General features: G+C 51.2%; 1 protein-coding gene across 7 annotated transcripts in view; it reads left to right on the top strand.

Moving 5' to 3' along the window:
• NRAP (nebulin related anchoring protein) overlaps nucleotides 1-14,176 on the top strand; it is a 70,182-nt gene that overhangs the window by 43,748 nt on the left and 12,258 nt on the right. For all 7 annotated transcript variants that reach the window (XM_049645791.1, XM_049645790.1, XM_049645788.1 and 4 more), the window contains 9 exons: nucleotides 1,053-1,157; nucleotides 1,885-1,992; nucleotides 2,536-2,649; nucleotides 4,565-4,762; nucleotides 6,456-6,560; nucleotides 7,828-7,926; nucleotides 10,133-10,237; nucleotides 10,591-10,698; nucleotides 11,568-11,879. In XM_049645791.1, coding sequence (XP_049501748.1) covers nucleotides 1,053-1,157; nucleotides 1,885-1,992; nucleotides 2,536-2,649; nucleotides 4,565-4,762; nucleotides 6,456-6,560; nucleotides 7,828-7,926; nucleotides 10,133-10,237; nucleotides 10,591-10,698; nucleotides 11,568-11,879 — 1,254 coding nt within the window. The remainder of the gene's footprint in view (nucleotides 1-1,052; nucleotides 1,158-1,884; nucleotides 1,993-2,535; nucleotides 2,650-4,564; nucleotides 4,763-6,455; nucleotides 6,561-7,827; nucleotides 7,927-10,132; nucleotides 10,238-10,590; nucleotides 10,699-11,567; nucleotides 11,880-14,176) is intronic.

Here is a 14,176-nt window from a genome sequence, read left to right as displayed (position 1 = left end):
ATTGAATGATGAGGTCCCATAAAAACTCACTTTAGGACATGGGTTAACCCCATTTGGCTGATTCTGCTGAGAGAGGCCCGCAGATCTTTGTAAAGTGGGGCAGACACGCCTTATAAATATCTTCAAACCATTCAACTTGCCGTGAGGAAAATGTGCAACCCTTGGTGAAGAGGAGTTTCAAAATTATCTCTCATGCTTCCCAATTGAATATTTTATTCTGATTGTGCCTTATTTAACAGGCATTTGGAAATGTCCTGAGTGCCTATCAGAATAAGTTTTGGGATGATTTACAAACTTACGGGTTTAGGAATTTATAATTTCTTGACAAGCAGCCCATCAGAAACAAATTAAATTCTGAAAAACACAGATGGTCAAACAAGAACTTTTGTATGAAGAAAAACAACCCGGGCTTCTTCCTTACCCTAACCAACTCTAGGGGGCAGTGCTGTGATACGTAGAAACTTTGGACACAGCTACTAAGATTTGGGATGGAAAAGCCCGGCTTAGAAACTTTCTCTGGTGGCCGATGCCAACTTCGTGTGTCATCACTATGAGGATGTCATAAGCCCAAATCAGAGTTCCGCATGAAAGACACCCCAGACCCACCTGGTAGACATTTATTAGCACAAGAATCCTCGAGACGGAGGAAGGGAGTGGGGATCGAAGTAGGTCCAGACGCCCCTGTGGAAGAGCCCTCTTTCATGCTTCTGAATTTTAATGCCCTCCCACGCTTTATGGTTAATAACAAAATTATTAGGTGTTAACTAGACCTCATTTTCCCATCTGACACCGTGTCGGGTTTATGCTACAAGTAGAGTGTTAACGCAGAGGCAGGTTTCAGCCTGTCGTGTTCTGAGCTGGGACGTAGGACTCAGGAGGGCATGAAGCCTGTGTCACCGTGCTGGCTGTGGGATCCAGGTGGAGGCAGGGCACCCAAGATCCTGTCCCTATGGGGAGGTGGCAGCTGTCCCTTGTCTCCCGGAGTGTAACTTGGCTGATGGCTGTGTGGAAGAACCTCCTGGGTTTAATGCAAAACCTCTCTTCCTCCACAGAGGTTATATAAGGAACAAGGAGAAAACATAAAGCACCATTACACTCAGACAGCCGACCTCCCTGAAGTCCTCCTGGCCAAGCTGAATGCCATGAATATCAGTGAGGTGAGGCTGGCGGATGGGGCACTGGCTTTCATTCCGGGGGATCCGGGGACCTGGGCAGTGCCCGGCAGCCTGTGCTCAGAAGCATCCCGTACTCAGAAGGGCCTGGAGCTTACTTGAATGCTCTGCTGTCACCATCTTGAAATTTGTAATATTTGTGACCAAGGGGCCCCATGCTTTCATTTGCGCTGCTGAGTTCTGCGGGCTAGGTAGGCCGTCCTACAGAGGAGTCAAGCTCATTTGCAAGAATGAGACTAGGAAAACCGCCTTACTACAAAAGGCGTTGGTACTGAGGGGGTGAAATGCGGGAGCGTCAGAATATAGGTGAGGGCAGCCAACGGCTATGGCGAGGAGAGACCCTTCCCTCCCGTGACCTTGATCAGCAACCCCCCCCTTTCCTGTTCTTCGACAGAGACAGTTGTGTTCTCCTTATCTTACGTCAAGATCTGTGCACGCTCAGCCTTATGCCTCCTTCTTCCACTCGGCTTGCTGCTCAGAGAAATCTGGGTCTGACTCTAACGAGTCGCCTCCAAAAGACTCTCCCTCCCGTGGGTGGGCGTGAGGCAGGCTTCAACTCTTTCTCGGTTTTTGCTAAGACACAGTGATTTCTAACTCCAACCGGGCGCTGGGGGAGAAAACCCATAACAAAGCCGATGCCCATCTTGGTAATGAGCATCTCAGAACCACCAGGTCACACGAAGGTCTTTATTTGTCCACATGTTCCCAACAGACACGTTACAGGGAATCCTGGAGCAAACTTCGAGACGGTGGATATAAATTGAGACTGGATGCCATTCCATTTCAGGCAGCAAAGGCTTCCGGCGAAATCATAAGTGACGTGAGCATCCACCTCCATTACCGTGTCAATGTTTAATCCTAACCGATTTTTACTCCTTTTGCCCCCAACCCCTGCCTTCTTTTGCCTGTGGATACTGTCCTCTGCTTTCCCAACTGACTGTGTTAGGGCAATCTGGTAACGACCAGTGAGAGAGAACATACCATACAACAAAAAAAAATCCCCTAGCCGGGGTACAAAGCCAAATGCCGGACTGTAACTCTGGACCCCGGGCAGATGAAATGCACCCTCCACCAGGCGCTTTCCTAAAGCAAGTCCGCGTGCAGAGACTGTTAACAATGCACCCACCTTCTTCTAGCGCGGGCCGCCCAAGTGCTAACATGTCCTGCCAGTTCATATCCAGCCCTTTAGTCATTGGGAGTCTTGCATATGAAAGAATAGGCCTTTTGACGACTCCCGCGCGTTTTCTTTTAACTCACCCAGTCACTGTCAAAAGAACAAAACATTTTCGCCCAATACCCACCTCTCCCATTCCGTGTCCCTTGTCCCCGAGCTGTTACTCTCTCCCGCTCTCTTTCCCTTTAGTACAAATACAAAGAGGCATTTGAGAAAATGAAAGGGCAGATGCTTGGCTCCCGGAGCTTGGAAGACGATATCAGCCTTGCACATTCAGTGTATGCGAACTCGCTGCAGAGTGAAGTAAGTAGGAGAAAAAAATGCAGCGGGACTGGGGGGCCCTCACCTAATGGTGCACGGCCAGCGTGTGTCGTTTGTCCTTCCGGTTGTGGCTGTTGGCTCTGTCCTAACTAGCTGTGTGCCTTTGTTGGGTCCCTTGGCTCCTCTGGGCTTGAGCTTCTTCCTGTGTCAAGTGACAGTTTGAGCCAGACGACCCCTGAGCTCCCTTGGGCCATTCTGTGATGTGATCAGTGGCCACGAACGGGGGCCTGTGGGCTAGGTTTGGACGACAGAGCTGTTTTGTTTGGTCTGCAGAGTGAATTAGTCGCAAACCTTTAAAAGTGGAACATTTTGCATAAAGGTCGTAGACTTCCAGCCAGAAGCTGGCCCTGGATTCCTCAAGGCCACAGTTGACGTTGACGACCGAGAGCTCCGTTTAGAAGGGACCTATGATCTCCTGGTCAGGCGGCCGCCTCCTTTTCCCTCACTGCCCGCCTTACTCACTGGTGCTATCGTCTGGGTGCCTGGAAACGTCTGAGTTTGCAGCCCGTGGTTTCGACCCTCTGGATGCTGGCACGAGTGTGTACGCAGTGTCCCCTTGCACATATGTGCGCTGGCAAACGGTGGGGCTAGACGCTGACGTATATCTACTGTGTTACGAAGGACGAAGCACCTTTACACCCTGGGTCTCCCTTAACCATTGGACGAACTCTCTTGAGGAACATTATCGTCTTATCCATCCCGGTTTACTGATAAGACCTAGACTCTGAGCGCCTCAGTCCCTTGTCTAAGATCAGCTAGAAAGTGAATATGGTGCCAGCCCTCCATCTCAGGCTCTGTCCACAGCTTCACATGTTCTCCGCCTCAGTTTCCCCATTTCTAACATTCTTCCCCCCCAACCCCCACCCCTTTCTGGGCTGGAGTGCTGACCGAAGAATGTGGGGTTGCACATGAATTGTCCTGGCCTTTATGCTAGGGGTCAGGGGAGGGTGCTAGATGGGAGCAGGAGGTAAGGGAGGGGTGGCCGGGGCTCCAGGAAAGATGGCGGAGGTGGAAGTTACGCACCTGACTCCTGAGAAAGCCCAGAGTGAGCTTCGCAGACCTTCCGGCAGCTTCTCTGAGGACTGCCGTGGAGCTTGTGGTCTGTCCTCTCCTCCCTCAGCGTGCCTCTTGGGAATACCCATCCCTCAGAACTGGCTTTCCAAGCGTCTACCCACTGCTGTTGGCCCCCAGATTTCTTTTTTTTTTTAATTACATTTTTCAAGTTTATTTATTTATTTTGAGAGAGCGAGAAGAGGAGGAGCAGAGAGAAAGGGGGGGAGAGAGAGAGTTCCAAGCAGGCTCTGCATAGTCAGTGGAGAGCCCAGCACGGGGCCTGAACTCACGATCAGTGAGATCATGACCTGAGCCGAAATCAAGAGTAAGATGCTCAACCCGCTCAGCACCCAGGCGCCCCTGCCCCCAGACTTCTTAGGATGTCGTCTGATGCTTTGAAGAAGCTCTTCATCGGCTAAGCCCGAGAAGGGAGTCCCCGGTGTCTAAAGTCTGAACCTGACAGGGGGAGGGGGAGAAACTCTGGCGGGCTCCGTGCCCTCACAGGTTAGCCATGTACCTTCTTGCCTCTGGCAAATGGGAAGATCTAAAGACCCAGCAAGGGAATCACTGACGTGATGTGATGTAGGTCTCCTGCACTTCTGTATTGCCCCAACTGGGGGAGCCGTGGGCCTTCATCATCTAAGTCAGTGACCTCCAGGAGCTGAGGGTGGTGAGTGTCATGAATCCTGCTAATTAAGCCAATCCCTACAAGAAAGGAGCAGCGGTCCCGCCAGAACGTCTCCGGGGCTCACCTGGGAGACTCTCACTGCACTCGCTGTCCCTGATGGTCCCTGTGCAAATGGTGGCTTTGAAATAGCGGCTGTTGATCTGTCTGCCCCTCTAGGTGAATTACAAGAAAGGCTTTGAACTCTCCAAGGCACACTTCCATCTGCCATTGGACATGGTGACCCTGGTGCATGCCAGGAAGGCTCAGAGCCTGGCCAGCGACCAGGACTACAGACACCCGCTCCCCCAGTACACTTCCTTGGCCGAAGACCTGAGGCTCAGCTGTGCCAAGAGAGCCCACAAGTTGCAGAGCGAGGTAAGGGGACCTGGCCTCTCTCTCAGGGCTCTGTCCTCTCAGATTTGACCAGGAGGCAGTGACTCCAAGCTCCCGTTGGTGCCGCAGGGGATTCCGGAGGTGAGAAATCCCAAACCGGGGTCTTCTTGGGAAACGCTGCCCCGTGCTCCTGCCCAGCACAGTTACACAGATCTAATGGCAACGGGAAACATCCACTGGTTCCAAACATGACGTTTTCACACATGATCTCATTTGACCCTCGAAATAACCCCATATCAGTAGTCTTTACCCCATTTTAGAAATGACAGGGAGGCTCGAAGAAGTTAAAGAGAGACCTTGCCCGAGACCCCACAACTGTCAGTGAGAAAGGGGGGCTGACACGTGAACTTAGATGGCGTCTGACCAGGATGCCCTCCGCTCACATGTTTTGCATGTTGAAGATTTGCTACCGGCACTGCCTTTGGCCTCAGGTCTGACCGGGGGGAGGCGGGGGGGCTCTTCTTCGTGCTTCGTAAATTCCCAGGCTGCCCGTTTTCTGAGGGAGGCCATGCTCCGTTAGGAGAGGCTGGGGTCAGAGCGGACCCACTTCAGGCAGAGGCGAGTGTGTGGGGGAGGGCAGGGCATCCGGGCCCCAGCAGTCCTTCCTGGGTCCCCGCGACGAGTGGTGGAGACCTTCACGGGCCTCCCACGTGCGTGTCAAGCTCGAGTCACCTGTTTCTGGAAGCAGGTGGCCTGGGATTATTGGGGAGCACCGAGGATTTCCTCACCCCCAAAGAGATCCCGGATGTCTCCCCTCCACAGGCGGCAGCGTCCTGTTTGGCACTCCCCCTGTTGCCTACCTTTCTAGGTTTCTGTGCTATGGGCTTTGCAAGTAACAGGCTGGGGTTGGAAAGCAAAACACCGCACAAAACCTGCATCCTGGTTCGACAGTGCCTGGAAGCAAAGGGACACTCAGATCTGGGTATCTGTCGTCTGTTCGGGTTTTCCGCCCGTGTACGGTGTTTACCGGCTGCCAGAAGCTGTCAGGAACCCCAGAGCAGCTGCAACCATGGAGCTGCCACGCTCAGCTCAGGGCCTGTGTGTCACTTGAGCGGAGCCCTCGCCTGCCCTTGCCTCTCGCTGTGACAGCACTTGGAAGGCAGCAACGGCCGGGGGCGGGGGAGGGGGGGCACCTGGGTGGCTGCAGGGGAGCGAATTTGGGGACCCTTTAAACTGTCAGCCCGGATCACTCAGGTACACACACTCGCCCCTACCCACACAGACAGGCCTGTGCCAGATGATTCTGGATTCATTTATTAGTTCTTTCTTAACCCATGATTAATTAATGCCACCCTCTGCTGCTGGGTTTTATTTTAGAAGGCCTATTAAACCGTCATTTCCACATTTGCCCCAAGACAACTGACTTTCCAAGCACAATCCACTCCAGCCTTTATGTCTTGATAGCCCCCATGAAGATAAAAACCTGCCTCACCTCCCTCCAAAGCTACGGAGACAGGTGACAGCAGAATCGTTTTTCTTTTGACCTACATTTTTGTTTCCCCCACAAACACTTACTGGGAGGCACCGTGTGTTTGCTGAGGATGCTCTGTCTGGAGACACTGGCTTGGCCGTGAGTTCTAATGACGACGTTATCCTCTCGTGGGTCCTCCGGCTTCTCCTTGCTTCCTTGTTCTGTGAGTTTGGCTTTTCTGATTCCTTGTGTTGTCTCTTCTAGAATTTGTACCGGTCAGACCTGAACTTCATGAGAGGCGTTCCCTGTGTCATTCCAGGCACGTTAGAGATCGAAGGGAGAAAGAAGGCATCTGAACTCATCAGTGAGGTGACCGGGGACCCTGGAGGGCTGAGGGGTATCCGTCTTATTTCCACGGGACAAATAAGCATTCAGCTTACTTCTTCCTGCTGAAGCCAGTTAGAGGTTAACTGTTAACCGTGGCCGTTCACCACATAACCTCTTCTGGGGCCTCTGTTCTGTTATGAGATCCTCCATTTAGACTGGATGTCATTTAAGACAGCTTTGCACATATCAAGCCAGTCCCTTATGAACACATAAGAATTATTCACTGACTCGTAAGATCTGCTTCCCTAGGGTCCCTTTGAAGAGTGGCCCTGTGGTACAATGACAAAAAGGCCGGCTTTGGAGACCAACAGATGGAGACTGAAATCCTAGGCCAGTGCTCATTTGCTGTGTGACCTCCAGCCTGTCACCTGCCCTCTCTGAGTCTCACCTTTGTAATCGGTTAAATGGGGGTACTCCTACCCCTCTCGTTTAGTTTTTATGAGGATTAGCGCTAATAGTCCAAGCAACTATGCTTCTCTGGTGGCTGGGAAATGGTTGTTAGAAGCTTGGTGATAATTTCATGGTAAAAATACAGAAGTCTAGAATTCTAAGCCCTTTGAGCTTCTGAGGAATCTTACTTACACCTGCAAGGGCTCTGGGACGTCCACTCACTGTAGATGCAAGGACAGGAGGGCATAACGGAGGGCACTGGAAGTATCAGGTGGGCTCACACATTGATTAGGAGCTCTGAGAAAACGGAGCTGGCCTCACCGTGGGAGTTCAGATTGAACTTTGCGCTTTACTTTTCCAGTGAAATCTCAAAAGAGAGTGGTTTCTGAACCTGGTGGGGCATCAGAATTGTCTTTGGAGCTTCAAAAAAAAATACAGATGCCTGGGCCCACTGACAGTTTAATGAATCCTGGTCTCCCGGGGCGGGGTGCAGGCAATCGGTATTTTTTTTTTTTTTTTAAAGCTGCACAGTTCTTTCTGGGACATTCCCAGAGCCGAGGGGCTCTGGGTCTCCAGTGAACAAAGGTCGGGAGCAAACTGCAAATTTCAATAGTCACGTTCCCATTCATGGCAAAGGGCTAGATGTCCTCTCCTCTTCCTGTGGGTAAGCATCTGATTCAGTCCGTCCTGTCCTCCTCTGCGTCTTCCTCCCTCTGAGCTCCGAGGTCACGAGAGCAGGTGTCGGACTGGATTCCGGGAACAGACTAGCAGCCTTTGCAAAGTGAGATTTTATAACCAGTGCTTAGAGAGCTTCGTCTCCTTCTGGTTTGATGCCTAACAAGTCGTCTTCTTCCCTCAGAGTAAATACCGTCAGCATCCCCAGTCATTCAAGTACACAGCTGTGACAGACACCCCCAGCCTCCTTCATGCAAAACTCAGCAACCAGATTACCAATGAGGTAAAATCGGATGGCTTTGGAATGGCCTTTTTAAAAACTGCTAGCTTGTTAAAAATAACGTGTATTTGTGGGGTTGGGGCCAGGAAAAAGCACGCGTGTTTGCACGGGGGTTTGGAAAGAAAAGAACGTCACATATGGAATGTAAACATTTTCCAGAGGGAAGGAAGGCCTAGTTGGAAATCTGGTTCAGACTCTAGTCTTGCCCCTCAAGGGCAATCACGGACCAGCAGGATATCCTGGGGGGCTTGTTAGAAGTGCCGAACCTCGGGCCCCACCCCTGACCCACTGAATGCCCATGGTCCTTTAACGGGGTCCTCACGTGTTTCCTTGGCACATTAAAGTTTGAGAGTACTGGTCCGTCGTTCATCTGTTCTGTCTAGGAACATAATGGCTAACCGCACGTCTGTGGTCATTCTGATGATTATTCTTGGAAGGATGTGTGGTTATTCAGGGGTGCTGATGCAAGGCCGGTTACGTAGAATGCTGTTGGTCGGACCTCTGGAATTTCTGCCTTCTCCCTTACTTGCTGTTTGCTCACTTTATTTAAATATCTCTACCAGAGCGGCACACAGGGGAGGGGATCTTATTACATAAAATCAGTGGTCCAGCCCCTTTGGTTCTACTCCTTGGTGGCTGTCTTGCAAGTTTGAAACAGAAATCGAGCTTGGCAGGGAATTAAATTTGGCATCGTCCTGAGTTTTTCAGATTTTCTTCCCGACTCTTTTAGAAGCCAGTCGAGATTTGGCTATTTATACAATTAGGGTCCACTCTCCCTCAAGTCAAAAAGTAAGAGACAGCAGCGTAGGATAAGAATGTCCCCAAGAGCTTGGGTAGCGACCGTTCTCAATTTTAAATTCCTGTCCAGGCTTTCCTGCCTGCTGCGTGAGCTGGATGCTATGGGGTAACACTGCCTCTTGTGATGACCTCTGGCCTCAGAGAACTCACCAGTCACAGAGCCATTTCTGATCACAAGAATAGGTGTTTTCAGGGGCGCCTGGGTGGCGCAGTCGGTTAAGCGTCCGACTTCAGCCAGGTCACGATCTCGCGGTCTGTGAGTTCGAGCCCTGCGTCAGGCTCTGGGCTGATGGCTCGGAGCCTGGAGCCTGTTTCCGATTCTGTGTCTCCCTCTCTCTCTGCCCCTCCCCCGTTCATGCTCTGTCTCTCTCTGTCCCAAAAATAAATAAAAAACGTTGAAAAAAAAAATTAAAAAAAAAAAAGAATAGGTGTTTTCATAACTGGCGGAGGCCATGCAGGGCGGCCTTGGTGGGAGTTTGCTCACGGAAGGAGCTGGGGCTTTAGGAAAGGATGCAGACCAGAGTTTGGGAGCCTCCCTTCCGCCAACCAGGGCTTCTCCCAAATCCCCCTGGATCTTGGTATTTATCATCTGTACACTATATCCTCAAGGGAAAAGTTTACAATGAGAAGAGCTTTGATAGTGTTCCTAAATGTGGTTTTCTTTCCTCGGCCTATTATTGGGCAAAGCGTAAGGAGGAAAAATTACCTTTTCTTTTACCCAACATAGGGTCTCAGTGCGGCTTCTGTAACAAAAGGCAGATTAACAAAAGAAAAGCATACTAGTTTATTTAACTCAAGTTTTACATGGTACGGGGAGCCTTCATAAGGAAATGAAGACAGAAGAAACGGGTTAGACCTGAGCGTTTCAGTACGAGGTTCGATGAAGAGTAGAGAGTCACGGCAAAACGTGATGAGCTAAGAACAGGGGCACACTTAGCTCGGTCTGTTCGCTCAGATTCCTCTCTGCAGCCCTCTGTCTTCAGAGATAAGGACGCTCATCGCCTCTGGGTGTGGGGAGGGCATCTCTCACAGGAGGGTCTTCTGACCTGCTTCAGGAGAGGGGAGAAGAAAGAGTTCTTCTGGCACCTGCTGTTTCCCAGATTCCTTCAGCTTAAAGCATTCAGTACGCCAAGGTGCCGTATTTTGGGGTGACCTGTCCCGAACCCCGTCAGAAGCAACTTGCAATGTCTTACATACTCCTTTTATGTCACTCAATTTGACTCATGAAAGAACTGACTTTATTGAAAGAAAGATCTTCCCCAGGGCTGAAGGTGTATCTGTGACACAGCGAGTGGCCTTCCGCAAACCTATTTCTGCAAACCTATTTCCCGCTTGCCAGCGAGGGACCTGCAGCGTTGCAGAAGCACTGAGCGTTATCTCCTTGCTTTTTCTTCGTTCTTTTTCTACCCAGCGCCTCTATAAAGCAGCCGGGGACGAGGAGAGGCACCGGTACACAATGACCCTGGGTCTGCCTGAGTTCGCCCGAGCCAAAGCAAACGCGGCCAATCTGAGTGACGTAAGCCTTTCTTGACGTAAGCTGAGGTGCAGACGTGCTCCAAAGCCACGTCTGTCTGTGGCCGTGATGGGCTCTAACGGTGGCCCTTCTGGTTCTCCCAGAAACTTAAAAAACGTCTTTTAGATGCTCATGGTAAATGCATTTTTCCTCAAGTGTGGCGCGTACACATGAGTCAGAGAGCACGCCAGTGTGAATGCTAATGAGATTGTCTTTGCAAAAGAGAGAGCTTTTGCTGGTCAGAAATCGATTCTCGAACGCCATACTACAAATGAAAGGGGTAGCCTTTGTTCGTCGGTTCGTGTAATTTTCTTTTTTTTTTTTTTAAAGAAGATCTACATGTGTTCCTACTGTAGGCCAAATACAAGGAGTCTTGGCGTAATCTCCGTGCTCAAGGCTACAAGCTGACGATAGACGCTCTTCCCTTCCAGGCTGCTCGCGTCTCTGGAGATATAGCCAGTGATGTGAGTTGAATGATATGACCTTCCATTTTGCCTAATTTCTGTTAACTTCTTGTAAAACAATGTCTACGGCTGATTTTCCTGAATTAAAGCAAATCTATCACCGTGTGAGACAGGATGTCACCTGCAGAATATATTAGTTAGGAATGAGACTCTTTGACGGAGGGAGGGAAAGAAAGGCTCTGTTAATCCGAAGCTAAACTCAGGCAAAGGTCTCCAGCAGGAAAGCGATTAGGATTTGTTTCTAATGGCGGGGTCTCGCCAGCGGTCCCCCCTGTAACGCGTGAGCTGCCTGCTTTCTAACTGCGCCCAGAATTCGACAGAGAACTCGTAAGAGAAATTGTAATACGACCGTAACGCATCTCCCTCTTGGCTCTATGTAGTTTCACACATTGGCGTTAGGATTTGCCAGCTGTGTTTCAGCCACTCTGTTGATAGCGTCCATAGCTTTGGGACATGAAGGTGACTTTCTCTTTCCCACAAACAAATCACAGAAAGCGTGGACTTCAAATAAATGGATCCTGTCTTTTGGGTTTAATGTTTTGCCAAAGTACAAACGGTTAAAGCACAAGTTTTTCTTTTACCTTTTTTGATAAATTCCTTTTGGCCACAGGACACACATAAGGGGAGTGGGGCCCTTCCTTTGGTCCTGAGGATATGGTTTTAATTAGGTAGGAAGAATGGAGCGATGTTTTAACTGTTCATCCCCCAGGGAGGAAGCATGCTCTCATGCCACCCTCACTGAGGTTTTTCTTATAATCATCACCTCCTAGTGGAAGAGTGGGTGAGTTTTCTAGGGTCGGCAGTGAAACCATGCAGGTGGGATTTAAGCAGGCCGAAGGCCGGCCCCTGACTGCAGTCTCCCCTTCCAGTTTCTCTACCGACATGACTTTGTGAAGGAGCGAGGTAGGCTGATCGGGACCCGGAGCGTGAGCGAGGACCCCCGGCTCCGGCACTGCTGGCGGGTGGGCCAGCTGCAGAGCGAGCTTCAGTACAGGCGGGGGGCGGCGGGCAGCCGAGCCCAGTGTCACCTGCCCATGGACATGGTGCACCTGGTCCACGCCAGGAAGGCCCAGGCCCTAGCCAGCGATCGCGACTACAGGACATGGTGCCACGAGTTCACGGCGCTGCCTGAGGACCTGAAGATGTCCTGGGCCAAGAGAGCTCACGCCCTGCAGAGTGAGGTAGGGGACCTTCGGGCTGCACGCCAGCCCCTGACCTTCCTCCCCCCGCCGAGGCTGGATGTAAATCTCTGCTTCTTCCTTTGCCTTTCGGTCCCCCCCCCCCCCGCCCCACCGCCGCCAAAGCTAAAACTTGCTGGGTCTGTGTCGGGCCATCTAGGTTGGAATCATTCGGCTGTTTGATAACTCTTTCTTGAGTACCTACTACACCATTCCAGGCCCTGGGGATTACCACGGTCAACAGAAAAGTGAAAAACTGCTGCTTTCCCGGGGCTTCCATGATCTGGGAGGGAGAAGGACTGTGATAAGTAGGACACGTGGTACATCGGGTGGACACACGTGGTGGAGACACACAGAGCAGGGAAGGGGGGTAGGTGGGTGGACCTGTGTGTGTGCAAATTAAAACGGAGGGCGGGGCCAGGGCACTGAAAAGGCAACATTTGAGCAAAGACCAAAGTTGAGGGAAGGAGATACCACTCCAGCCAACAGAATAGCAAGTCCAAAGGCCAAGGCCCTGAGCGGGAGGAGCCCCAGCCTATTTGAGGCCAGCACAAAGGAAGTGGGCGAGTGAGGAGGATGTGGTCTGGAGCGGGGGTCCGAGAGAGAGTAGGGGCTGGACGGTATGCAGTGGGGGGGAAGCTCATGCCTGGCAAACAGTGATCCAGCCACAGCTGACGCTGTCTGCCTGCCTGCCTGAGTGTCCCTCTTGCCACATGCTGCGAGGTGGGGACAGTCATGACTCCTCTTACCCAGATGAGGTCACTGGGAGATGCCCGGGCAGGACTGACCCCAGAACGCACCATCTCACCAATCTTGCTCTTGAGGAGGGAGCTTCTTGCAGGGGAGTCAGGCTTCCTACAACCCAGGTGTGGACACTGAGACCCAGAAAAGAGAGGTCCTCACCCAGGCCAGGGCACCAGCCCCTCCCATACGTGCTGACATCAGTTCCCTCCTCCTTCCAGGACTCAGTGTCTCCCGCTGGGACAAGGTAACGATGATAATGTGGGCGTGGTCAGCACTGGGGTGCACATGCTATGTGGCAGGCACTGAACCACGTGAACTTGTACGTGTTGTCTCTCTCAGCCCTCGGAGGAAGGAGCTCTTGTACCAGGCTTTCTCAACTCCAGCACCTCAGATGTTCTGGGCTGGGTGATTCTCCATGGTGGGGCCCGTCTGGTGCATGGTGGCCTCTACCCACTAGATGCCATGGCACTGCCCTCCCCCCGGTGTGACAGTCAGAATGTCTTGAAATATCGCCAGATGTACGTGGGGGGCAAAACTGCCCCCAGTTGAGAACCCAGTTCTCAGTTTAGGACTGGCCTATATGAAACCTCGCATGGTGCCCGGTGCATAGAAACGTGCCAGGAAGTGTTAGCTGTTTTGATTGTTCTCTACACCAAGGTCTCGATTCTGGTTACCTTTAGGGCAACGACCGCTCTTGAGTTTAGTTACACCGCACAGACAGAATATTATAAACACATAATTGGTGATGAATTCGGACTCCGTGATGTCATGATACACTGGCCACCTAATTATTCATCACAGTTCACTGGAATGGTAGTTATCCCAGTCAGGTCGAGTGTGGGGCAGGGGGAGGTCATCGGGCCCCACACAGGGGATGTAGTTACCAAGGGGCCAGCCCAAGTTCCATTAGGAAGGCCTTCCACCTGCTAGATGGCCGTCCTGCCATCTCCAAGAATGGTGCATGGCATGACCATCTTGTCAATGGTCTATTCCTGGGGGGAAGAGGAACCTCCAGGGCAGATACAGAGACCATCCGGGAGAGGTGAGGGGAGCCGAGCTGGGAGCCCCAAGACACTCGTGGGAAGCCCCACTTTGTCACCCACTGACTCTGTGTCCTGGAACTTTCACTTTGCTTTCTAGGCCTCTGTCCCTCCAACAGAGAAGCGAAGAGGTTTGACCAGTGACCTCAGATCTCAGGGTTCACGGGTAGATGTTTTTAAGATGGTGGTATCACTATAATGTCAGATTTTTATTTCACGTTTATTTACTTATTTTAAGAGGGGGAGGGGCAGAGAAAGAGAGAGAGTGAGTGAATTTCAAGCAGTCTCCGTGCTGTCAGCACAGAGCCCAATCTGGGACTCTATCTCACAAACCCTGAGATCATGACCTGAGCTGAAATCAAGAGTTGGATGCTTAACCGACTAAGCCACCCAGATTGCCCTCAGATTTTTACTTTACTAAGTAAGAAAAAAAACCCTAAACATTATTTCAAGCTACCATTTATATCACAGTTTTTTTTTCTGAAAAGAAAGAATATTTTAATGCTAAAAAATGTA

Source organism: Panthera uncia, chromosome D2 (assembly GCF_023721935.1).
Source record: "Panthera uncia isolate 11264 chromosome D2, Puncia_PCG_1.0, whole genome shotgun sequence".
Classification (NCBI taxonomy): Eukaryota; Metazoa; Chordata; class Mammalia; order Carnivora; family Felidae; genus Panthera; species Panthera uncia.
This window is presented reverse-complemented; position numbering and strand designations above follow the sequence as displayed.